At 39.1% G+C, this 26,756-nt stretch overlaps 1 protein-coding gene across 1 annotated transcript in view; it reads right to left on the reverse strand.

Annotated features, from left to right (window-relative positions):
• Positions 1-26,756, reverse strand: part of dag1 (dystroglycan 1) — a 48,705-nt gene that overhangs the window by 4,214 nt on the left and 17,735 nt on the right. The window contains exon 2 of the mRNA XM_056447321.1: positions 12,558-13,085. Within this exon, the coding sequence (XP_056303296.1) occupies positions 12,558-12,878 (321 nt within the window). The 5' untranslated portion in view covers positions 12,879-13,085. The remainder of the gene's footprint in view (positions 1-12,557; positions 13,086-26,756) is intronic.

Below are 26,756 nucleotides of genomic sequence, written 5' to 3' on the forward strand. Positions count from 1 at the left end.
AGTGAGCGAGGGCACCAGCAGCTGGGCTTTTCATTTCAGTTGACAAGCTTCAAAGGTTTAAACACAAAACTCCACCACAACTCTTTACCTATCGCAGTCTTGTTTTTGAGTGTTTCCATCAACCCACCGGCTCGTGTGCGCGAGCCTGATTGTGAACCTATTTGATCGCTTAAGAGAGACATTAATAATTCAGGTGGGAGTCTAATTATAGGCTGATCTATAGTCTTGTTGATTGATAGCGGGCTTGAAACGTCACTGCTGCACTTCAAATGGTGTGTGGCTTGCGTGGATCAGTTGCATTTTGAGGATTTAGAGCAGGGGTCACCAAACTTGTTCCTGGAGGGTCGGTGTCATGCAGATTTTAGCTCCAACTCTAATCAAACACACCTGAACAAGCTAATCACGCTCTTACTAGGCATACTTGAAACACCCAGGCAGGTGTGTTGAGGTATGTTGAAGCCCCTGCAGGGACACCGGCCCTCCAGGACTGAGATTGGTGACCCCTGATTTAGAGGGTTACCGCATACAATAATGACAACTTTTCTTCACAGCTGCAGCTCTCAAATTTCATTTGCTACCATGTAGATTTAAATATGGAGTCTTAAGAGGGGCCATAACCCTTAAAGTGAAACAACAATTCCACAAAGTTGACTGTTTTTATAGACTACTTTCAAATTAATATCTTGCTGTCAATCTTGATTATTAGACGAGTAAACGAACTGCAGATATGGGCGAACTATCCCTTTAAAACGAACAAACCGGACACAGCTATCAATTACAGAATGTGTCAAACTATCGATCGATTCTGGAATCATCCTTCAATTAGAGAATTGATTCGACAGCCACTGATCCTATACTTACATTTCACCTCATCATGTGTACAAACACAGCAGCATCTAATGGAAATATAGAACTGGCAAAAAATACCTCACACATGCTGTTAAATATAGTCAAATTTATACCACCCCTGCAAAAAATATGGCACAGATGGCATGTGTCTACTTTTGGTGCCTTTTCAGACCTTGATTTAGAGCAAAACGGAAGTTTAAGGCAAGTCTTCAATGCCGCCTTCTGAAACTAGAGCATCAGTGGCAGCACACACACTGACATTTAGGGAACCACATAGTTTCCATAGTGATGATTCATGCAACCCACACTAAAGACAGTATAAGTTCTGCCAAAGGCATGTTTCTCTTGACTTAAGTGAGGAAAGGCAGAAATGAGTGCAGAGAGAATGTCAATAACAAGAATATTACACAGTTGTTTTTTCTTTCATATTTCAATTGCTGCAGCAAGTCTGTTGGGATGATTCTGAATGGCACAAGCAGAGCTGCAAAGCAAAGAGACAGATTTCTGGGGGGTACTTGTACTAACGCCAGGGCCATAAATCATGGGAAAAATAAGGGACCTAAATTATTAAAGTTACGATTTACTCACTCATGTTGTTTAGAAACGTAATGGTTAATTTAAAATGGTTAAAGTTTCATATCAAGGTGATCATGGAATAGATTTTATTAAAAAACATGTTACACACACTAAAGGCGTTCTGCTAAGTTTTCTATATGAGAATGAGCAAACAGCAAATTAAATTGCCAAAGTTATGAAATTTTGTGAAAAACAACATGAACATGGATCCCTGTATTTTGGATTTGTTTACTTATGTTTGTATTCTTTCAAGTAGATTATATATATATATATACACACACACACACACACACACACATATACACATATACACGCACGATTTTGGGAATTTAACATGCACAAACATTGGAACAACATGAACAAACATCTGCATTTAGAAAGCTACCTCACAGAGATCCACATTTTTGTTGTTTTTCACTAAATTGTGATTCGATTATATCTAATTGTGACTTTTCTGACTGATTTGACCTTGTGTCCAGCTCCGTATTCTCAATAGTGTGCAGCACACAATTTAAATGATAGAAATACAACATACTATAACTGAATAAGTATTTATTAACGACAACCTTTTTTACATTGCAACATTTTGCAATCAGCTAAAAAAAAAAAAAAAAAAAAAAAAAAAAAAAAAAATATCGCAGTATTAATATTGAGTTTTTCCAAAAATCATAAAAATTAATCAGTTTTAATGATAATGAATATTTGAAAGAGTAAAGCTAACCATCAGACAATTTACTGTGGTTTACCTTGAAATTGATCATCATTACAACACTATTTAAACGGGACCTATTATGCAAAAATCACTTTATAAGGTATTTAATCACAGTTGTGTGGCAACAGTCCGTGAATATAACCAGCTACTAATGATAAAAGTGTATTAATTTTATATGAACTTATATATTATCTGTAGAAACACTTTGATTGATATTTTCCCTTAGTATGTGCCATCAGAGGAGGAAAGCTCCGCCCATTAGTGACCACCTCATTAGCATAGAACTGTAGGCTTGTTTTTGAATCTGCCACTATGCTGACACGCAGCTATTTGTAGCTCCACCCTCTTTTGATAAAGAGCACAATCTCTTTTGAATTTAAAGCGACAGTCACCAAAACGGCACATTTAGGATCAAAGCATAAAAAGGGCAGTTTCAAAGAGCTCTAAAACATTATTAGTGATGTATTTTGAGCTGAAACTTTACATACACACTCTAGGCACATCAGAGACTTATAAGAGACTCATTTTACATCTGGTTAAAAGGGGCGTAATAGGTCCCCTTTAAAACCGAAGGCCATGGTAAGCAACATGGCTGAATTAGATTTAATTTAATGAATGTAAATGATAAACTTTTAAACCCATTACTTAAAGGGGGGGGGGGGGGTCATGCAGGTTTAAAACAACCTGAGAGCGAGCAATTGATAACAGAATTTTAATTTTGGATGAGCACTCGGGACGTCTGCGATAGGGTTGTAATAACAAAATCTAAAAAGACCTGATGAGAAGTATAAACTCTTCCCCCCCATGAAATGAGCAAATTACATGGATGAATCAAAACTCCCTTCGTTGTGGGTCGAATAAAGCCGTCCATTGTTAGGGCACGCTTGCGGGGGAGTCTGCGGGAAGAAAAGATCCCATTGTTGGGATATGAAGACAGCTGAAAAGATAAGATTCATAGTTCTGAAGGAGTAGGCTCAGGCATGTCTTTGTGATATTAGAGAGAGAAACAGAGACAAAAGGAGGCGGTGGGGCTTGGAAAATTTCGAAGAGGGAGAGCCCTTTAGTTTGGCCAAGCTGATGTTTACGACAAATGACTAAACCCATTTTCTTTGGTTAAAAATTCATGCAACTCGACTCATCTTGGCTTCTGAGTACATTTGCACATGGGTCGTCCGTGTTTTTTTTTTAAATATATATATTTATGTAGTTTTTACTCTTTATTGAACTTTACCGTAAAAATCCCATGTAAAACGACATTATAATGCAAATATATTATAACGGAGCAATATAGGGCGCTGTTTTAGCATCGAAATCGCAATGATCATTCACAATAGGCACACTGCAAGATATGCAATGTTGAGTTTGTATTATGATGCATCATTTGCATGTGTTTGAGGCCGATTAATGATTTTAAAAGCATTCAGGTAAGATAAGAAACTGGACCGTCTGTAACATTATTAACAAATAATTCAATTATTGTATCTGATAATACACAGTTACACAGTTTAAAACACTGTTTATCAGAGCTGTATCTTTTTCTTATTATATTGATCTGTGCTTGTAGATTGGCTATCAGATTTTATGCAGATGCACTCTCACTACAGAATCACCCCAAATCTATCTAAAATAATAAATAAATCAATAAATAAATCAATCAATAAATAAATAAATCCAAATAGAGATACTCAAGTCACTCTGTGAAATTCATACTAGGGCTGCACGATATTGGAAAAATCTGACATTGGGATATTTTGCTTGTTGTTGTTTTTTTCAATATACAGTAGTCAACATTTCGAGGTGGATCAAAACCTTTTTTTCAAAATTGTCTTAAGACAAGAATGGCTGTTGTTCAATTGTTTTAGGAAAACTTTGATAAATGATGATGATCCACTTCAAATGTTGACTATATCTTTAATCTCCTCCACAGATCACTGACTGTAGTGTTTCTTAACCATAACTTTGTCACCAAAGGTTTTTTCAGAATTTTTTTAATCAGGTTTACATCAGGACTCTGGTCTGGCCATTTCATTATTTCAATGTTTTCAGCTTCAATTAACTATTTCATGTCCGATTGATGGAAAAACAGTCAATTTAAAGATGTTATTATCAATTTAAAGAACAAAAAATGTTATTACAAAATAATTACAAATGATTTTGACTGGATGAACACATCAAATGATCCCTTTACATAATGGTATATACAGTAGTCAACATTTAAAGAGGATCAAAATCATTTTTCAAAATTGTCCCAAGACAAGAATGGCTGTTCAATGTACAGATCACTGACTGTAACATTTCTTAGCTATAACTTTATCACCAAGGGTTTTACAGAGATGTTTAATCAGGTTTACATTGGGACTCTGGAATTATATTTGGAACTCCAATACAATATCAAAATAAAATATTGTTCAGCCCTAATCCTATGTATGGTGTGACAGCAGAAGTTAAGAAAAGCAACCTGTATAATACATACACATATATAATACGTGACAGCAATTTATCTTCATTGTTGGACACTTGTCCTCATATAGTGACTGAAAATATTCATAATATATTTTTCTCCATGACTTGTCTGACTTTTCAGTAAATAGTGTCAGACAGCATTGTATTGGAGTTCCCAAAAACATTACATATCTAAAAGAAAATCTGGGTAACCCTTTATTTTGATGGTCCACTTGAGTATTAGTAGCCTGTTTGCTTAATATCTGCTGATTCTGCTCCTTCAACACATTTAACTGACTTGAAGAAACTTTGCATGTCCACTTACACTAACCCTAACCCCAACAGTCTACTAATAATCTAATGAGAATTAGTTGGCATGTAGCTGCAATGCACCAAACAGACCATCAAAACAAAGAGTGACCAAAATCACAAGTATTAAACAGGTGCACATCATGGGCTTTACAGGGAGGGGGCTTCAGTCGCATGATCCTGAATGGGGTCCTTCAACTAATTAAAGTTCCCCATGGAAATGCACATATAGTGTCACACCAGATTATATGGCTTTCAGTGACTAAACGGATCGATTCACCGGTTTTTATGAATATGTGGATGAAAAAATGATCAAAATGAGCACTAAAATATTAACATTAGGCCTGAGGTATTTATTAACGATCTGACGATTTTCTTTTTAATGAATCAAATCTGTAATTTACTGAACTATCTTTGAGAAAGTCACACCATAGGACAGTTCTGAGATTTGGTTTAAAGGAAGTCAGGTAACACTTTACAATAATGTTGCATTAGGGTGCTGTCACACCTAGACTTTTGTTTAGGAACCCGGCTCATTTCCCTAGTTAACATGCTCAGATCTGCGCCAAAACAATCGGTTCGTGATCGCCTGAATGAGGAGGTCTCGGCTCAATTGAAACGAACTCTGGAGCGGATCGCTTGTAGTGAGAAAGCGATACGATTCAAGCCCGGCTATATCACAGTGTATTATGGGTATGTAATAGGCATATACACGGATATATGAAGAGAGAGTTATGAGTACGGCGGGATGTCCTCATTCCTACCGGTAAATGTGCGTTTCATGTCAAATACAAATACGCAGAATATATATTTTGAAATGGGAAAAGCAATAAATCGTTGTGTGAATGCTGTAATGTTTAAATCATTTTCATTAAAAACCGAGTGAAGGTCACGTGACCATGATGAAGAACGCAGCATCTCATTCCTCACAGGACGCGTTCTCTGTTCTCATGGTCTCCTAAGTTCGTTCGTCTGAGGACACCTGGCCAGACCGGTCTCCACAAGAACATAGGTCCGTTCTCTGCGTTCTTGGAATTGAGAAACAGCCAATGTCTTGTTGCTCATCGTCATAAACTAAAATAATGACGCATGACAGCCAAGCGGGGTAAACCGAGAAACTCTGACCAATGTGAGGAGACTTGTTTTAGCTAGTTTGGTCCATTTAGAAACTTTTTTTTTCCAACATCGCCCAGTCCTAATTTGCAGCATTTTTAATGATGTCAGTACTAATTATATTAAATTGTGTCACGTGTGACAGCCAGAAATGCAACGTCATGTCAACAACCCAGATCCAAAAGGCCAGTGGGATATGAAGGAGTGAAGAATTCGCACTGTTAATGTCGAGACAGAGTGATCTTTTGAAAATAACCCACTCATACCCAGGGAAAAAAACGCCAGGACTGCAGAACATGACCCAATTTTTTTCAGACGAAAATTACTAAATGAAACGTGTCGGTGTGTGTGTGTGTGTGTGTTTGTGTGTGTGTGTTCAGGTCACTTGAGAGAAAGAGAGAGAGACAGAGAGAGAGACAGAGAGAGGGGGATTTGCCAAATGTGCGACCGAGCTGCAGAAATCAAAACAGCCTTCAAGTGGCCGATGGCGACGGCATGGAGGTGAATGAAAGTTATCAAATGAACGACATGGGTTTTTTTTTTCAGACAGGGACAGAAAAGGAAGCAGAATAAAAAGGCTCACCGGGAGAGCTGCTGTTTGTTTGTTATACAACTTTAAATTGCCATTCAGTGAGGAGGGAATGTCAGCTTTTTGATCCACGCTGCGGTACAAGCGCGAACAAAGGAGAAAACAGCAAACGTGAAGAAAAGGAAAGCGTCAGGAATGGCAAGAAGCATTCTCTATCGTGGATTGCTATCGAAATGTTATGAAAGAGAGAGAGAGAGGGAGAGAGAGAGATATGAGAGATGAGTGTCATGAATACATGCAGACGTTTAAATTCAATACGGGATCAGCAAAAAGAAGGGACAAATACTAAAACAAGAGCTTATTTATGGAGCAAATCCACAGAGCTCCATTTTTTCCCTGAGACAATCACAAGGAGAACAGTCAAGGACACTTAAGTCAACCCCTAGCTGCCCTCTAGTGGACGTAAAGGGAACCACAGGGAAGTCGACTCATTCACACAAGCAAGCCGAGGGCTGTGTTTTGCTGCCTTTGTTTCTAAATCCAGCTAAAACTGAAGCTGAAGTCCTTGTTTCTGAAATGAAAGCCTCCTTTAAGGGCAGTTTACTGCGGCGGAGTAATTCTAGCCTAGCCACTGGCAACCGCACAACCCTGGTTGCCATGCAGACTGTATCATAACAAATGAAGGAGAGAGAATAAGCATCCACGAGACCCAAAACTGCATCGATTGTCAACTTAACGTGCATCTCTTTCCCTGTCAATGACTCATTTTTCCGATGGCGTTTTTGTATTATCGGCTGCAGGAATACAACTTTTCCACTGCCTCGCTGCCGAGGCTAATTAGGTTTCAGTGCCAGTCTTTGTGCTGAAAAAGGGAGGGGTTGGAGGAGAAGACGAAGAATCCTGCCGTCACGGACGAGTGTGAAGGAGGAGAGGAATTCAGAGAAATGAAAAGCTCCGAGAGTCGTCGTTCGCTCAAACAGAAAGCGTGTAAAAACAGCTGGCTCTATTTATCCAAGAGCGTTCGTCAGTTGGCTTTGACATTTAAGGATGTTTAGTTTTATTTATTAGTCTTCAATACAGGACAACAGGATTGGGGTTTGTTTAAGATGAGTTGGCTTTTTCTCTTTTAAGCGCTTCCCATTGGCTGCTTTTGATAAAATGGAGGCAAGAAATGTAAAAGCATGAAGTAGGTCAGTAACTTCAAAAGGATCTTTAGCACAGTGGGTTATTTATGAATATCTGAGGGTCGGAGTACTTCGTGGAAATCTTACTGATGGGGTTTGGCGTGAACAGAGGGATTAGGACTTGACTGGCTAAACACGATACTAAAGAATTTAAGCGTTCAAAAATTCCAATGCAGTAAGAAGAGCTAATATATTAACATGGAAATGTCTCGTGCGCTTCACAACATGATGTCTGTTCAAACTACTCATTTCATATCATGTTTTAGGCACAACTTAATTTCTTTATGTTCAACCCTTGTCATTCACTTATTTTATTTTCGGCTTAGTCCTTTTCTTAGTCGTGGGTTTCCTCTGGGTGCTCCGGTTTTCCCCACAGTCCAAACACATGCACTATAGGGGAATTGAATAAGCTAAAGTAATATAGTGTTTGAGTGTGTTTGGGTGTTTCCCAGTATTGGGTTGGAGCTGGAAGGGCATCCGCTGCGTAAAACAAATGCCAGAATAGTTGGCGGTTCATTCCGCTGTGGGGACCTCGTATAAATCTGAAGGAAAATGAATGAAAATGAATTATGGACTAACCCTAACATTGGGTTAAAATCGGTCCTATTCATTTAATTTTAAAAAATTGACTCAGGATTTGGGTTAGTCGCTATTACAGCCAATAGTGGGTTAAAATAACCCAGCATTTGAGGGTCTGCTCTTTTAAATATAGGTTATCTGAAGCTTAAATGATAGTAATATTGGTATCACTTTATTTTGATGGTCCCTTTGATTAATATTGTTGATTATAAGTTACATTCCTAACTAATCCGCAAGTATTAGTAGACACTATGGCTAGGGTTAGTTTAAGTTGACATGTACTTGCATAGTTTATTATATAACAGAACCCTAACCGCCAAATCATCCAGCATATGTTTTACGCAGCGGATGCCCTTCCAGCTGCAACTCAACACTGGGAAACACCCATACACTCTTGCATTCACACTCATTCACTATATATAGTGTACTTCAAACGAAGATCTATTTCTTTCTTAATTCGAGGGCAAATTTTCGAAAAGGTTGAGCGATATACTGTTTTCGAGCACTCCCTAACCCTAACCCTTTGGTTGGCATACCTGACGAATAAATGTCAGTACTTGACCTCAACATGACGTTTAAGATGTTGCCTCGAAGTTGGATTTTGGTCACTTTCTAACACAACCTAAAATCAACGTCGTTATTGGAAGTCAAATTAATGTTGTCCTTTGATGCTGGCGAGACATTGAATTATGGTCACCTGAAGTCACGACCCACACCTAACCTAATATTAACGTCTTATGATGTTGTGTGCCTGCTGGGTCAAGCTAAATAATTCAAATAAATCATTGAATCAATCATTCTGCTGTCTTTATTAGTTTCAGAAACACAGATTTCTTTACAATTTAAAACTAAATCTTTGGAGATCTTTTCTGCTGTAGATACTGTTGTCCTAAAAAACAACAAGAAAAGTTTTCCATACTGTGGTATACCTTAAAAACGATTATCGTCCCATATCAAGTTTAACATGATTTAAGACCTACAACACTATATGTCAGTGAATTTAAGACTTTAAGACCCAGCGGACACCCTGTATTAATATTCTATTGATTGGCATGATTCTGTAGGGAATAAATCATGCATGAAATGTAATAATCTTTATGGTTTTCAGCAAACAAATCTTATTCAGGTACAAGAATTGAAAAAATCTGACATAAAACACCACTACAAAGACTTTATACTTAAAAAATGTCTCTATAAAAGTTACTGCAAGTGTCTGAATTAATCTCTTAGTGCTTACAAATGTGCAAAATGATAACATTTTGCTTTTTTACGGTTAAATTCTGCAGTAACTCAACCAATCTCATGTCATTTGAACTGTGTGACTATATAATCCCTACACATATATATATATATATAACCCTAAACTATATAATCCCAATTAGATCCTGTGTTATGACTATTGCAGGTGCACACATTGCAATATCGATGCTAAAGCAATATACTGTGCAGCCCTAGAATGCATTATCGTTATTATTGTTGTTCAGTCTGTGCATGTACCACTGTAGATGTAATTCACCCTCTACTTTATATAACAATAATAATAATAATAATAATAATAATAGTTTGCCGAATCTAATGGTGTAAGGGAATGAAAGAGGAAGTCGACTGTGTGTCTGTTGGTCTGGACAGGTCTGAATGGTTATGTAGGGAAACAGCTGTAGGCAGCTTTAACTGTTGGGCGTTAGATTCTCCGGCACAGCTGTCAAGACAGATTTTCCCAAAGTGCACAAAGGGGCTTGTGGTTTCAACTTAAAAAATGCGCTTGACAGGGCAGAAATGATCCAGTGAATGTAGGATTACACTGAAGGCCTGGGAGAGCCGCCCAACATTCAGACGGGACAGAGAAACACAATGAGCAGATATGGACGGGGGTCATGCTTTTAACAACAGTTGACATGGACTGGATGGTTTAAAAAGGTCTCATCAACTGCTGGGTGGTCAACAACAACAACAAAAGGAGATGCTTCATTGTGTTTGTACCACTTGGTTTCCAAGAAATGCAAGCTGACAGATGAAAGCTGCGCATACCTTGTTGGGTTTTGTACATGGAAAAATAAACTATTTTCTTGCTTACGAGTTTAAGTCTTGCTTCTAATCCAAATATCTAGTTATTCTTAAATCAGGACGCATTTTCTAGACAGCTACTTCAAGCAAAATGTCCAATACACCAACTTTCCCTTGCTAAAAAGCAGATTTTTTCATGGTCTATGAGCACTGAGCAGATATAAAGAATAATATATCTTTAATAGTCACGTCACACTTGTTTAGGACAGGGGTTCACAAACTATTCAGCCCCCAAAATAACAGTGACTCGCGACCCCCAATATTCCCTGAGGTGATTATAAATCTATAAACCTTGCACACAACGATGAACACGAGTGTATTCATCGGTTAATTTTGAAGAACGCCACTCGGAGATCATCCACCATGTTCAGTTCAGGCCTGTATTTATTTTTAATGTATGCGAGTGTCGTAAAGGTGTCAAAGTTTAACCTGGTGATGTATAATGTGCTGCATCTGAACCTATTGCTGTGTCTTTAATATAACAATCACACCAGGGGGTCACAAAACAATCAATCAATCAATCAATCAATCAATCAATCAATAAATAAACCAAATAAATAAACCAAATAAATAAATAACTGAATGAATAATTACATAATAAATAAATAACTAAACTGAATAAATAAATAAATAAATAAATAAATAAACTGAAAAAATAAATAAAAAAACAAATAACTGAATGAATAAATGACATAATAAATAAATAACTAAACCGAATAAATAAATAACTGAATAGATAAATAAACTGAATAAATAAATTAATAAATAAATAAATAACTGAATGAATAAATAACTAATCTGAATAAATAAATAAATAAATAAATAAATAATAAAATAAACAACTGAATAAACTGAAAAAAATACATAAACAAATAACTGAATGAATAAATAAATGACTAAACTGAATAAATAAATAAATAATAAATAAAATAAACAACTGAATAAACTGAAAAAAATAAATACATAAACAAATAACTGAATGAATAAATAAATGACATAATAAATAAATAACTAAACTGAATAAATAAATAACTGAATAGATAAATAAATAAAATTAATAAACAAATAAATAAATAAACAAACAAATAAATAAATAAAACAAACAATAAGGCTTTTTATTTGTAATTTTTTATGTAACTATTAAATACTTCTGCAGGTTACGGATAAAATATGCCATTTCTAATAGTTTAATAAAATGAAATAAATAAAATAAACAGACATTTAAGAACGTGATGTGTAAAACACCACTGTATACAGTGGAGAACTTATTTTGAAGTGGATCAAAACCTTTCGTCACAGTTGTCCTGTATATTCACAGTTGTATATATATATTATTATTATTTATTAACCCGCGATCCAGGCCCGAATAAGCGGGAGAAAATGAATGAATGAAAATAAGATGTTATTATTAATTAATAACATAAACCCTTGTCATTCCATGACCTGGATAAAAACGAAAATGTCAAATTCCCTGACTTTCGATGTCTGGAAGAGACCTTTTAATATTCCATGATAGTCCAAAGATTAGACGACCCGTTGCAATCCTGCACATCAAAATTAAATCGATTTCTCTTTAGAAACAAGCTAAATAATCTGCCAGAGAAGTTAAAAAACAAAGTTGCTTTGTTTACCCCACTGGCAGATTATTAGGCTTGCTTTAAGGGAAAAAACTGCTTAAAATTGACTTGTTTTTCTGTATCTTGTACTCGTCTATGCCTATTTTAGATATTTGGACAAAGACTCAACGTAAGAAAGGCATTTTTAACAGCGAATACAAATAACCAATTGTAGCATCAACTACTCCAAAGCTGAATACAAACACTGAATTTTGGTAAACAAACAGATTTGTTTATGCCGTTGATCTAAATGTAAAGCACCCCCGCATGTCTGTTCGCAGATCTCCGAGACGTCCGTGCCATCAGGGATGCAGACCACGTGTTTGCAAGTAGTATTACGTTATTACAGGGACCAACATATTTTATGCTCCATCAGTCATAAGGAAAGCGTAGAATAAGATTTGAGCAGTGCTTGGGGCAAAGTCACGTCTTTTTTTTTTTGCACTGACTGAGTTCACTGGCTGGGGAGTGTTGATGTGCTGCTATCTGATATAGCGGGGACGATCCGCTGAGCACCGGAGGGACAAATTTGTTTGCATACATTTGCAATGCATTTTAGGCTTTGAAGGAACTGCCTCTCTCACCTTTACTATGCTCCCGGAGTCCTTCGCTTTGATGGGCACCCTCAATCGAAACACCCTGCCCACCACCGCAGAGGAGTCTGGGAATCCGCTAGGCTGCGACACTGTCGCAACCACTGCTTCCGCCTCCCGGATGTCCGAAAGCACGGCAGAGTGCATAGACGCCTCCAACTTTACATCTCCCAGAACCTCCATCTGATCCCAGGAAGCCCGGACGTCCGTTACTGTCAGCGCCAAAGCCATCAGCAGCACCACAAGAGTCCTGTCCCTCAGTCCCAGCATGGGGCGTCCCCCATCCCGGAACTCTCTGAGTTTATTGCGCATGCCTGCTTTTATTTTCCCTCGCTCGTACAAAAGAGGACGTCCAGTTGAGGGGGCAGCATGCACCCCGCTGGGGCCGAAAGAACTGATCCTCTTTTCAAAAGCTCAATCCTCTCCTTTTGTTCTCCGTGCCGGCCCCTTTTCCCTCCTTTTGTGAAAGTGCCCTCAGTAGCTCTGAAATCCCATAGTTAAGGGGGCTGCCTCGAAGACCTGCATTGAGAAAGAGAAATAGGGGAATTTATTAACAAGCATTTCAAAAGGGAAGGCCGATGGTGACTTGTCTGACCGACGCACTTTATCTAAATAAATGTTGATGGAAATGTTGTGAAATAAGAACATCAAGTGCAAATGAAAGCAGTGTATGTTATTGTTATTATTTAGGTGAACAATTAATGTGTGCTAGTTAATCCACTGGGGAAAAAAGTTTGTTTTGGCTAGGGCTGCTCGATATTGGGAAAAAAAAAAAACGACATTGCGATGTATTGTTTTTCTGCAATATATATATTGCGATACTGAGCATAACGAACAGATCAGGGGAATGGGTAAATTATGAATTTTATTATGAAGCATTGAGATGGTTTTGTAAAAGAGTGAAACTGCATGGAATATAATAAACCAATCATAAGCATCGACACAGAAGAGCGAAGATACAAATAAAATACACAGTGCTTAATGGTTTTCTTAGAGTCCAGCAGATACACAAACATACAAATCTCATTTAAATTAACACTCTGTCTTTATCATTTACATAAATACGTTTAAATCCTTCAAGTTACAAACATAATTTAATGTCTTAATTTTTTTAACCGACTTGAAATTAGAGCTGGGCCGATAAACGATATTCTATCTAATCGCGAAGACATTTATGTCTTTAACGCCCCATTCACACGGCGCGCCAACACTTCCCATTCACTTTGAATGGGTGACTTTAGGTGTTGCCGAATTGCATTGTGGATCCTTTGGCGCCGCTTTAGTGGCGTTGTAGAAGTTGGGAACTTCAAGTTTAAGCGCCAACAGATGCGTCAGCCAATCAGATCGCTTTATGCAAATGAACCAGCTCAGACAGTAGTCAATTACAGATTAATTTCATTGGCTGACGCTGCTATGATGATCGAGTCAGCCCCAATCTCAGACACGCCCACTGTCAAGCGTTGAAGCTGTGTGAATTGGGCGTAACAATGATAAGCTCTGAACTTTTTTACTCTATATTGCTCTAAGAACCAATCACACGGCAGAAATGTGCAACAATGGGAATCTAAAAGTGTGTCAGATGCACCGAATTTTCAGCCAACAGAAATGTATCGGACGAAAATGTTATGCCATTTAAAAAAACCCTCTAATTTATGTGGCATCAGTCATGGTTTGGGTCCACCTTTAAATCTGAAACTTATATCGAAATATATACCATTATCGTTCAATATGGAAAATAATTGTCGAGATTGCATTTTTGCCATATCGCCCAGCCCTACTTTAAATACTTACCTGCCCTAAAAACTCATAAATAATCAACTTTTTGCTAACTTTATGGATAAACTTTTCAATGACTCCATAAATGAGTGTTTTCGACTGGCTCCTGGTCAAATATAATAGCAATTTAACATTGCAGATCCTGAGATGCGACTATTGTTGATGCACATATTGCGATATCGATGTCGAAACAACATATTGCGCATGCCTAGTTTTGGTAATTTCCAATGTCCTACCACTTGCTTTCATGTTGACATCAGTTTGATGGATTTAGTCACAATATTCTTAAGAATACACCCTTACCGAAATAAAGCGCAACAAGAAAGCCCCACCCAGTACTCAATATTAAAATTTTAGTTTTTAAATACATCAACATATTGAAATTGAAGTCTTGTCAATTCACGAAGACTATAAAACAATAACATTATTTGTTCATGATGCAGTTAAGGCTTACCTGACCCCTTCTTTGTAAGACAAATTCAATGAAAAACAGACATTTTCATAGCTAACAACAGTTTAAAAACCATATCCCAAAGATAAACTTGTTGACCTTACCAATTCACTAGTTAATTGTTAAATGACCTGCCAACTAGATTGCGACACATTTCAAAACCCAACCAAGGCATATAATAAGTGACGCATCACGACGCCGCCGTAAATCACTTTAGGTTAATGGTATAAGCCAGATCTTTAGTCTATGCCAGCACTGATGTTTTGCACCGTTTGCTTACCCACACGCACACATACACAGGTGGATCAAGACTAATCTGATTACCATTCACAGCTTTCTCTCCCTTTTCTCCTCTCACACTGTGCCTTTCATTCGCTCTCTGCCTCATTCGTCACCGAACATGTCCCTGGAAAAAAACATCCTGCACTGGAAGAGTAACTCGCTCCGTGAGTGTCGAAAGAAATGGACACAGACAGGGGGTCAGTCCATAGCGACCGACTGCTTCAAACACTTCAGAGGAATGCACACCGTCTGAATTGTCCCATGGGGGGGGAGAGCTCTACACTCTAGAGGTTTGTTATTCATGCAGGTCTTTCATTGAGGGAAGAAGACGAAAAAGCCTGCGGTGAAAAGAGGGATGGGTTTAGTGCAGGGTGGGCTGCAGATTTTATGCATTTGAAGAGGGAGCAGCTCCATACAATGCAGCTGATTTCCCCAGAGATCTGCTCTCGAGTCCTTGCGGCCAACCTATGAACGAGGAAAGCGGATACAAGAGGGGTGGGGCGGTCTCTCACGCTCCCCGTGTTCAGCAGGGGTTCAAGAGGAGCTTCTTCAGAAGAAGACTCCCGAACAACAACACCGTGGGTCCAATTCACCCAGCTATCCCTCGGAGGTTCATTCTGAAAGCCAGCAGGAAACTTTACTCCTATAACCAAGTCCAAATAAATCAACCGTCGTTTTCAAAGTCAGGTGTGTTTTGCTCGCTCAACCAGACGCCGACAAAACACAGTCTCTGAATGTTTAGAAGGACGCCAAATGAAAAATCAAAGACATATGGCTTGACAGAAAAACAGGAATGCTACGGAGAGCAATAACACGGTGATGTGGAGATGGAACATAAGGTGTGTTTGCAGGTTATGAGCAGGAATTTCAGAGACTGTTTAACAAAACAGTGGATTATTGCAAACAGCGTGGATCATCAAATGGCTAACAATCTGCTGGGACGCTTCCTCTATAGATTTTCAAATAAAAATAAACTCAAATCAGATTGGGTCAGTTCAATAAGCTATTCATTTCAAGCCACCGCAGACTGAATTTAGTGCCTGTGCTTGATCCAGATGGTTTAAAACCATTTGGAAGGAGTCACGGAAACCCTTCTAACAGTAGTCGACTTGATAGTAACTTTTATTACGCAAGCAGGGAATTCATTGCAACTGGTGATATGTATCCCTACACAGACCTACAAATAAATCTGCCAAACTGTTACTCAGATTTTGCTAGAAGGAAAAAAAAAAAACAGTAGCACAGCTTGTCTGAACTCACTTTACTTTCCAGCAAGACATGTTGTGCAACCGCTCCTATTCATACAATCAATCGTCAGCCCAGTTTCTTTTTGGTCTTGTTAGATAGAAGTCATATTACACAAATACAATTGGGATGAGAACACGTTCTCATATTGACATTAGAAGATTAAAGTGCTGCTGTTCGTGAATATGTTACCATTGTGACACCTGCACCCACAACTTCCTCCAGCAAGCTCAATCACACAAAAAAAACCTCACTCTTTAAACATTGCACACTTCAGACTGCAATGTACCAAGCTGGTGTACAATACCTTCCAAACATGTGCCTACGATTCCAATTCAGACTTGTTAAGTCAATCTTACACTGTTGACTAAAAACTAAAACTCCAGCTCCAGCTGAAAACCTTTTTACCTTTTGACAAGGAGTTTTTTTTCAAGGCTTGGATTAGACATCTGCAGAATGCCTGAAGTCTTATCGCACATCACTGACGCTGACAGGTATGGCTGGAGGTACAGTCAGTAGCATGACCCTCTTCAGCTTTCCGCACTTTTCCACTACAGTCCCACCATTGAGCATTCACAAAGAGCCTGATGGAATTGGCAGGTACATGAAAGAACTTAAACCTCATCTCCGGTTACGGATAAAGACGCCCTTTCAGCTCGCAGGAATGGCGGGCCGCTCTCAAAAAGGTGGAAAAAAAGGGGCCTATCACAGCATTCCTCCCTTGATCAGCACGGCACAAGAAGCTGTGTTGGTCGCAGGAACCCTGCCGCCAGGCTCACCGGCAGTCGACACGGACTCTTTCAGCAGTCAAACGTGAAGTCTTTGAAATGGACCATTCTGCTCTAAAGACAAAATGGAAATCATTTCATGCGTGGGAACAAAAAAATAAGGATCCCGAAGACTAGTCCCTGCATGCCAGGACTACTACAGAAGCCCATTGTGTTGGAGGCCTGAAACAGTTCACTGGACACTCTGGGAGATTAGGATTTGACAGGGATGTATGTAGGTTGGGGGAGAGGCCAGGCAGTAATAGGTTTGCAGACAACAGTGCAGTTGGCAAAGCGGGAAGAGCGCCCTTTGCCCTGGTACCATGGTGACACCTCTTGTCCATCACCCCCCAGGGGCCCACGCTATTGGACAAGCTTATAAAAGGCATCGAGTCACGCATTCCAGTTGGAGCAAGTCATCCCTGTTTACTCAGCCTTCAACTTGGAAAAAAATGATCTCAGGTGCCTTGCTGGATAAGCTCTTTTTGTACCATCTTCTTTTATAAACCTTACCAGATAGATAATGCATTTCTTTAAAATGTCAGGAGAAAGACAACGATTATTTATTGATTCATTCATTTGCACCTGGATGGACTAGACCTGTATACCTTCATTCCCAACCCTGAATACAGGATTCACTGTTTATGCCGCAAAACAACATTTACCAAAGCTCAAAGCTCTGAAATATAAATGCACTGCTTGAGAGATTGAAGTATACGATATAAATAAACATCAGGAATTGAAAACATAGTCGTGGCTAAGTTTAAACCTGGCAAATCCCGAAAACTCTATCAATATACTACAATTAATATGCTGCAAGCTGAGAACTGAGAATATGACCACAGGCAAGGTGATCTCAGACAGGGAATTTTATTCAAGCAAAACAAACCTGACTTCCTTAAACAAGCAGCGAGCGTAAACTGCCTTGGAGTAAACTGCCTTTAAAGCAATGTTGCCAGCTTGTTTGTTTTGCTCCGTTCTTTAAACTGTTGGCTTCTCCGAATTTTAAAAAGGACTGGAACAGAATCTGCAAAGAAAGATGGGTACCAAGCACCTTCTTGTTCGGTTCATTTAAGTTATTAATTCTTCGCCTGGGAAGGAGGTAGGCATTAAATATTAGAGAGGGGGAGAGAGTGAGAAAGGAGATGAGAAATTACATTAGAAGCCATCAGCAACAGCTCACTTAGGTCAATTCATACTGCATGTCTGTATTCTCCTCACTGGTGTTGGCAAGCCACTTGACGCCATGCCTTTAAATAGCTACCAACCGAAAGTACTGCCAAAACAGTAAAAACCTGCAAGGCTCTTGCTGTCATAGCATTAGTTCAGAGAGTCCCTGAGCAGTACCCTGAAGTCATTCCCATAATAGTGAGGTATGCACCCTCAGCAGGGTCAGAGGTTATAACCACACTCCTCATTTGGCGAGTGAGTAACCGAGAGTGGGCCTCTCCCCGAAGAGACTGACTGCAGTGATTAATGACTCCGATACGGTGCCATCAATAGCATGCTGTATGCGTGAGCAGTCAGCCTGGATGTCCGCAGCCCCTGGAATACCTCCAGGAGCCAATCAGAACGCTTGCTTTTGCCTAAGCCCCGGTCGGCTCAAAGCTGACCTTCTCCACTTCGCACTATACTCCTTCCCCACCCTGCACTGACATAGCTGAGCCTTCTATTAATGGCAACTGCAGGGCATGAGGAAAAGAAGATAGACGCTAGCTAAATAAGTCATTCACAACTAGAGAAGCAAACTGGCCCTGGTAATAGGATGGAAGTCGCCAATGCAGCCCAGACTCCGACCAGTTTACATGAGCTAATGATAGAAAAAGAAATAATGTATGGCCTTACATTACTGTCACAGTAAAGACTGATGAAATGTTTACCCATTTTTAAAACAATGCTCAGGAATCCTTCACATTTAGTTATTAACAGATAACGAAGATGTTAAAGTGGCCTGAAAAACCCCACGTAAGCTTGATCCATGGACACTAGAGATATCTGAAAATGAAGCATTTGATGTGTGCCAACCACTAGGCCATACCTCTAGAAAGACCTTTTATTATAAAATTGCTAGTTTCTAAAAATATAATACAATATTAGGGGGACTAAACTAATGTTTAATATGTTAATTAAGGTTAAAGAAAGGGGTATAAAATCAAATAGGAAAAGGCGAACTACAGTGTGCAACTAAATAGAAATTCAGTTGGATGCAACTAAATGAAAAGAGTCCGCGACTAAAGGACCTACTAAATCAGGGGTCACCAATCTCGGTCCTGGAGGGCCGGTGTCCCTGCAGGGTTTAGCTCCAACTTGCCACAACACACCTGCCTTGATGTTTCAAATACACCAAGTAAGACCTTGATTAGCTTGTTTAGGTGTGTTTGATTAGGGTTGGAGCCAAGATCTGCAAGACACCGGACCTCCAGGAACAAGTTTGGTGACCACTGCACTAAATAGATGCAGGAATCAATTTGGGGATGGAACTAAATGAACACTCTGGGCAGAAAACAGAACTGAAAATCTGGATACACTTATCTGACAACCAAAACTGCTTGTAATAATTAGTAATTCAAGCAATTTAAGATTTATAACTCTATAACTTACTGACAAAGAAGCCAAATAAAATAAGCTAACAAAGTCGGGACATTGTTTTGACAGTAGACAAGGCGAGATGCACTCTGTTTGCCAGTGTTGTCATGACAGCAAAGTTACGCTACATTGCCAGAAGCAGAAATGAAACCCATTATTTGAGTGGTTTTATATGATGAGCATGTGTATTTCATGCATAGATAAGGTTATGGATTCATGAACAGAATATCCACAGAGCGGAATATTGAGCTATTTTAAACTTTGACCATACTGCATGCACATTTTAGTCAACGCAGCAACAATCCGCCATTAGCATGGTGCAACGTAATGAATAGGTTTTAGCATAACCATTTCTTCAGCTTATTTATTTTTTTCGGCTGACAATTTTGGGACGCTGGGGTGACACAGTGGCTCAGTGGTTGGCACTGTGGCCCGTGTTGGCGTGGGTTTCCTCCGAGTGCTGCAATGTCCCCCACAGTTCAAGCACATGTACTATAGGTGTAATCTTAATAGGTGTAACTACTTTGTGTATGTGTGTGAATGAGTGTATATGGATGTTTCCCAGTACTTGGTTGCAGCTGGAAGGGCAGCAGCTGTGTAGAACCTATGCTGGATACGCTGGTGCCTCATTCCAGTGGTGACCACAGATGAATAAAGCGACTAAAGCAAAAAGAAAATGAATGAATGAATTTTGCATCACCTAATCCCTAGTAAAATTCAGAAGTTGCATGATGCCGTATTGTGTTTTTCCTCTATGTCCTTGTAACTCAACCCCCCTGAAAAGGAAATCAATTTATTTCTGATGCAAAGTAAACTGTAGTGTGTATGCACACAAGGACCAGCAGCCATATTGTGTCCCTTAACAATTCAATTTATTAGATGCATGAGTGAGCCTTTGAGATGCACAACAGGAAAGAACAGTATGTGGGAAATCCATATTAAACAAAACATAAATAAAGCCATCAGCAGGCCTACTGCAGCCGGGGGTGGACCCTCACACCCAGAGTCCTTTCAAAAGGAGAATGCCCTTGCAAACACACAGGTCCAAACATGAACGTAGAGCAAACATGAACCAGGCGACCCGTCAGCATCCCGATACTCGAGAAAAGGGTGTGGAAGGCATATTGACCCCACATGCATGCCTACAACAATGGGGGACTTTAGTCCCTCCGGCTTATTACCGTGACTCTATCTCGAGTTTCAACGCCCACCTGTAGGCCACTGCAAAATATGTTTTTAAAAACCAAGCTCTTAAACGGATTACGTCGCAATTATGTACACCCCCGCTTTCCCTTATCGCATTAATAAACGATGAATGCATTAGAAGCAGCGTAAACAAAGCTATCGGATAATAGAGGCATGCAGAAATGACGTAACTTGATTTTGCTGCTCGTATCCTGCATGGAAAGCAGCATTGGATGCCTCTGTGCTTTAAGATATGAAAACAAGGAGTGAGGGTAGCGGTGCTGTACACCTCTCTAATGCGTTTTTAATTTGATGACGAGCTAAAATGAATCGTGAGAAACAATTTAGGGAATTGCGCCGCTTTCCCAAACGAGAAGGAACGCATGTTCACTTTGATTAAAACTCGGTAAAGTCAGGCGTCAGCTATTTCTCTCAGATGGCAGTACGCTTTGTGAAGAGTCAGGCTGTGCTCGGTTTTAGAGCTTCCTTGGATGCATGTAATTATGTGACAGCAACAAAACAATTACGAGATTACAAAAAAAAAAAAGGTCGTACTCGTTAAATCTTCAGGATGTGTAGGTAGCAGGATAATGTCTTTTCAGAAGAAAGCACTTGGTTTGAAGACTAAAGCACATTGCCTACTGCCTAGTGTAAAACACTATAAATAATAAAAAAACACCCACTGTACTTCAAGATGCAATTTCCTCAGACAATGTGACAGCCTACATCCAGACTACAGAGTGCATTCTGTTAAGTTTAATAGTCAGTCATTAGATTGGTTCTATTAATGAGCGGCCTTGGGCGAGTCACGCAGTCATTTCAAGGCAGAACTTTACACACTACGCTTAAATCTTCTTAATAAACTCTGGTTAGGACATTTAGTGCGGCTGGCACGAGAATGCTAATCTTATGTGTGCTTTTGAAATTGGGAAGTAAGCGAAACTTGCTTCTTTGAAAGAAAAAAAAAGCAGGGTCTCTATAGGAGCCCTTTGTAATCATGTCAAACTACAAAGGTGTTTCTACCTTAAGCATTTCAAACAAGAGCATGAGGAGAAATAACACATTCTTGCCCTTTGTAATCATGTCTAACTACAGAGATGTTTCTATGTTGAGCACTTAAAACACAAGCCTTGAGAAAATAGCCAGTCTGTACGATTCCCGAAAAGAAGTGTAAACTATGAAGAGTGTTCTGGGATCAACTAGGGTTGTTTCTCCATTGAGTATGTTTAAGCCAGGGGTGCCCAAACTCCGTACTGGAGGGCCAAAGTCCTGTTCATTTTATTGAATTTTACCCCAATTAAACAAGTCAGAATTAACTAATCAAGCTCTTTCTAGGTATACAAAAACTTACAGGGAGGTGTGTTGAAGGAAGTTGGAGGTAAACTGTGCAGGACACCAGCCCTCAAGGACAGAGTTTGAGCACCCCTGGTTTAAGCGGAAGGTCATATTCTTGTTAAAGACGCCCTCTAAATTGGCTTGTTTGAATTTTAAAAAAGTAAAAAATAAGGGTCTCTATAGGAGCCTTGTGTAATCATGTCTAACTACAAAGGCGGCTCAATGTTGAGCACTTAAACATGGGCCTTGAGAAAATAACCACTCTGTAGAATTCCCAAAAAGGAGCATAAACTATGGAGAGTGTTCTGGGATCAACTAGGATTGTTTCTCCATTGGGTGTGTTTAAGCCAGGGGTGCCCAAACTCCGTCCTGGAGGGCCAGTGTCCTGCATATTTTATTTCCGACCCCAATTAAACATGTCAGAATTAACTAATCAAGCTCTTTTTAGATGTACAAAAACTTCCAGGTAGGTGTGTTGAAGGAAGTTGGAGCTAAACTATGCAGGACACCGGACCAAGTTTGGGCACCCCTTGTTTAAGCGGAAGGTCATATTCTTGTTAAAGACCCCCACCAAATTTGCTTTTTAGAAAGAAAAACATCAGTGTCTCATAAGGAGCCCTTTGTAATCATGTCTAACTACAAAGGTGGTTCTATGCTGAGCACTTAAACATGAGCCGTGAGAAAGTAACCACTCTGTAAAATTCCCAAAACTAGGGTTGCTTCTCCATTGGGTGTGTTTTAGCGGATGATCAGATTCTTGTTACCCCCACCAACTTTCAAAATAAAACTTGAGCAGACAGACAATTGAGGCCAGTTGGTAGAGAATACCAGTGACAGCTGGGAACCCCCAGGCTCTTACCATCCTGACCCAAAAACACTCCAGAGATGCACCCAACTGCTCGAAGGACAGCCCTTCCAATAGCTGGCACAGTTTGTGGCTGTAGGAATTGATTTCATGACCCCCCACGATGGTAGTTACATATTTCATTGACATAACTAAGACAAGTTGATAAGAAAGGAATAGATAAAAGCATGAACGATGATTTTGCTTCATCAGTGTTTGATTGGATTACCAAAAGAATGTCACATACTAGGTTTTACATGAATTCTGGAAGAATAATACTTTCCTGAAGGACTGCCAAGACCTGCTGGTTGGAACTTAAGCAGCTTTATGGACATCTTACGCGAAGAAAAAACATTTCGGGGGCAGAAATGATAACATAAGCATTTATTTCGCATTTAAAACAGTGGACTATTCAACCATAAGGTTACATCAAGACCAAGAATGTGTATTGTGAAATTAAAGCGGTAAACACAAACTAACAAATCGCCCGCAAGCTGACAAGAAGGATCAGGGGTCTCATTTCGAAACACGGTGTACGCAGAAATACGGGGGGCGGAAATGTGCAGAGCAACACTTCTTACACAAAGTATGGAAATCACTTACTCATTAGGTACTACATTAGAATTTACTACTAGGCCGTTAAGTACGTTCCATATAGTATGAATGTGAGCAGTGTGAATGGAACTATGACATAATGCATCCGCCATTTTGTCATGATCACATGACCTACCAGCATCAGTTGCGTCGCTTCACTCCCTTTCATGAATTCTCTTGCGAAGCATCATGGGATAGCGTATCGGCCATCAGATGCACACTTCAGAATCTTACCGGTAGTAGTAGGTTATCCGGCTACTTCCAATTCGAATATACTACTCGGCTCACATACTGTTGTTCGCGCACTACATAATGTAGAAGTATTCGATTTTGGAAGCAGCAGTTGTGATCTTAAAAAAACTAAAATAAAAAAAGTACGCAACTACAAATAAACAAATTTAACTTACATATTGACTTAAACATGAAAAATCATCATGAGAGTCGTCATAATACAATAATTGAAATTTGATCTAGTGTGCGTTCACGTTTAGTAAGGTTTCTATGCAAAATGTTATAAACCAGACCCCTGATATCAGCTTCGAGATCGTATTTCATTCCAGATCAGTTCTTCAACAGCCTTTTTAATATCTTCAACCCATTGAAAAGAAAAGGTGTAAAACAGTGTCATAATAAATAAAAATACAGTAAAAATTACATACATTTTTTTTTGTCGCATGTAATTGACCATTTATGCGCTGTATATAGGTTAAAGGTGCATTTCAATCCGGCTACCACCACAAGTGAATTTTAAACCTGTGGGAAGCGCTGCACCCCATTATGAAAATGAAAATTTCTCTCCATTTCTCAGTGAATATGGGTAATATATTGTGATGCATTTGAACAAAACAGATTTATTAAACAGATATAATTATTAAAATAATATTTAATCACCAAACATCTTTAGAAATCGAAAGATAATATATTTAAATAATGCTAAATATTGCAAAAACAAATTACAAACTACAACATTACAATTTTGTTATATATTTTAGTTTCTCTTTATTTTTACTATTTTTGAAAAATGTATTTAATATTTTAATATATAAATTTGGGCTACTATTGTTTGAACCATTATCATCAGTTATTGTGTTAGATTAGCTCCAGATTCGGCTTTAGTACTGACTAAACTGATGTACACGCACAAATTTAATATTGTAAAGCATCCTATGGAACATATTAATTTAAATGAGAGATATGTGGGTTGGGGGGTGTACTCATATATGCTGAGCACTGTACAAAGTCTGATTAATAATCTCTAAAATAGATTACTGTTGATCAGAATACTCTAAATACACTGAAGTTTGATTAATAAACTAGACGTTATTTAAATAAGTCCATACATTTCATTCACTGAAGCATGTATTACACAAAATAACATTACCAAAACAGCTAACACCTTGATCGTCAATGTGTAATTTGCACCGCTAATAACTTGTATTAGGACTTTAGAAAACTGTACTGGTATCACTGGTATTGACTGCTGCTTGATCCCTACTAGAGATGTGCTGCATTCTGGGAGATTGCTTGAATGCTGATAGCCGATATAGTGAATAAACAGTAGATCTAACACTAGAGCATGACACAAGCAACCTCAAGGACATGGGTTTGATCCCCAGAGAAAGCAAGAACTGATAAACGTGAGATGCTTTGAATAGAAACGTCTGCCAAATGCACATGGCACACAGTCTACGGCCACCCAAACAGGTTATTATTGCTTAAAATCTTTTCATCACAGAGAAAGTTGCATGGTCACAAACGCAGATAGAGGAGTACTTTCCACAAGGTCATATCAAAAGAGCACCGGAAAAAAAGCCTTATCAGCCTGACAACATAAAATAGATAAAAGTGCTCAGTGGATGATGAACCACAAGCTATAGGAGAGCTAAATGACCTGGCCTAATGAAAGGGAATATGCTAAACTGACCAAAAAAAGGGGAAAGATTCAATTAGATACAGCAGTAAAACCCTGGTCAGGGACATAAGAGCCTGTGAATGATTCACCTCTCATTTAGGAATGGAGGAAACCCCAAAAACACACATATCCATATGACTTTATCAGCAGTGAAAATCTCATTCAGATATTAGAATATCATGGCCGTAAGCAGTAGGATGGCCAGATGGCCCTCCCTCACACACACACACACACACACACACCGGCCGTAACGCCGCTTGGCAGCAAAGGGAAGGAGTGAATCTGCAATATCTGTGAATGAGCTGCAAGGTCTGGAGGTGCTGGGCTGGAGCAGTGCGATGCTGGGACTGTCACATTCAGCAGACTGATACGGCCGGCCGGGGAGGGCAGGATGGCAGACGTGAGGGATATAGAGGGAGGAGGGGTGCGGGAGTTTGCTAATGTGCGAAAATGAAGGACAACTCACAAGGGAGTAACGATAGCATTCGGTGCCCACAACAATGAGCATTTCTGTTCTCTATTGAGTCCGTAAACACGCTGCACAGGGGGCCTTCTTCAAGCAAAAACCACTTTTGTTTTGGAAATGGGCCCATTTTACAACTCCCCGAGAGTTAAACCGCTGAGTTTTACCATGTGTGAATGCATTCAGATGATCTCCGGGTCTGGCAGGAGCACTTTTAGCTTAGCTTAGCATCAATCATTGAATCAGATTAGACCATTAGCATCTTGCTTGGAGGGGTTTCGTCTTTTCTGTAATCACACCATGTACTAAAATGGATGAAAAATTAAAAGTTGCTATTTTCTACGCCAATAAGGCTAGTAGGAACTATACTCGCATGACTGCAGCAGGTGTAATGATATTAGCTAACACCTGATAATTGGCTAACATCATCAAAATAACCAACGCAATCATCTGCTTGCAGAGGGAATGTGCCTAGCAACAATGAAGACAATTGTGAGAGAAGATTCAGGACATATTTACTTTGATGGAGATCCTCAACCGTTTCATTTTGAACCAAAACACACAAAGGTTAGCTGATTTTAAAGAAACAGTCCACTTTTTGCGGGGGAAATTAGCTTGTTTTACTACTGACCTACATTTAAGCTGTTGATTTTTACCATTTTTGAGTTTATTCAGCCTCTTAAGAGTCAGCCCGGATCTGTTCAGCCGATCTTAGCTTAGCATCAATCATTAAATCAAATTAGACCATTA

Source organism: Danio aesculapii, chromosome 22, assembly GCF_903798145.1.
Source record: "Danio aesculapii chromosome 22, fDanAes4.1, whole genome shotgun sequence".
NCBI lineage: Eukaryota > Metazoa > Chordata > Actinopteri > Cypriniformes > Danionidae > Danio > Danio aesculapii.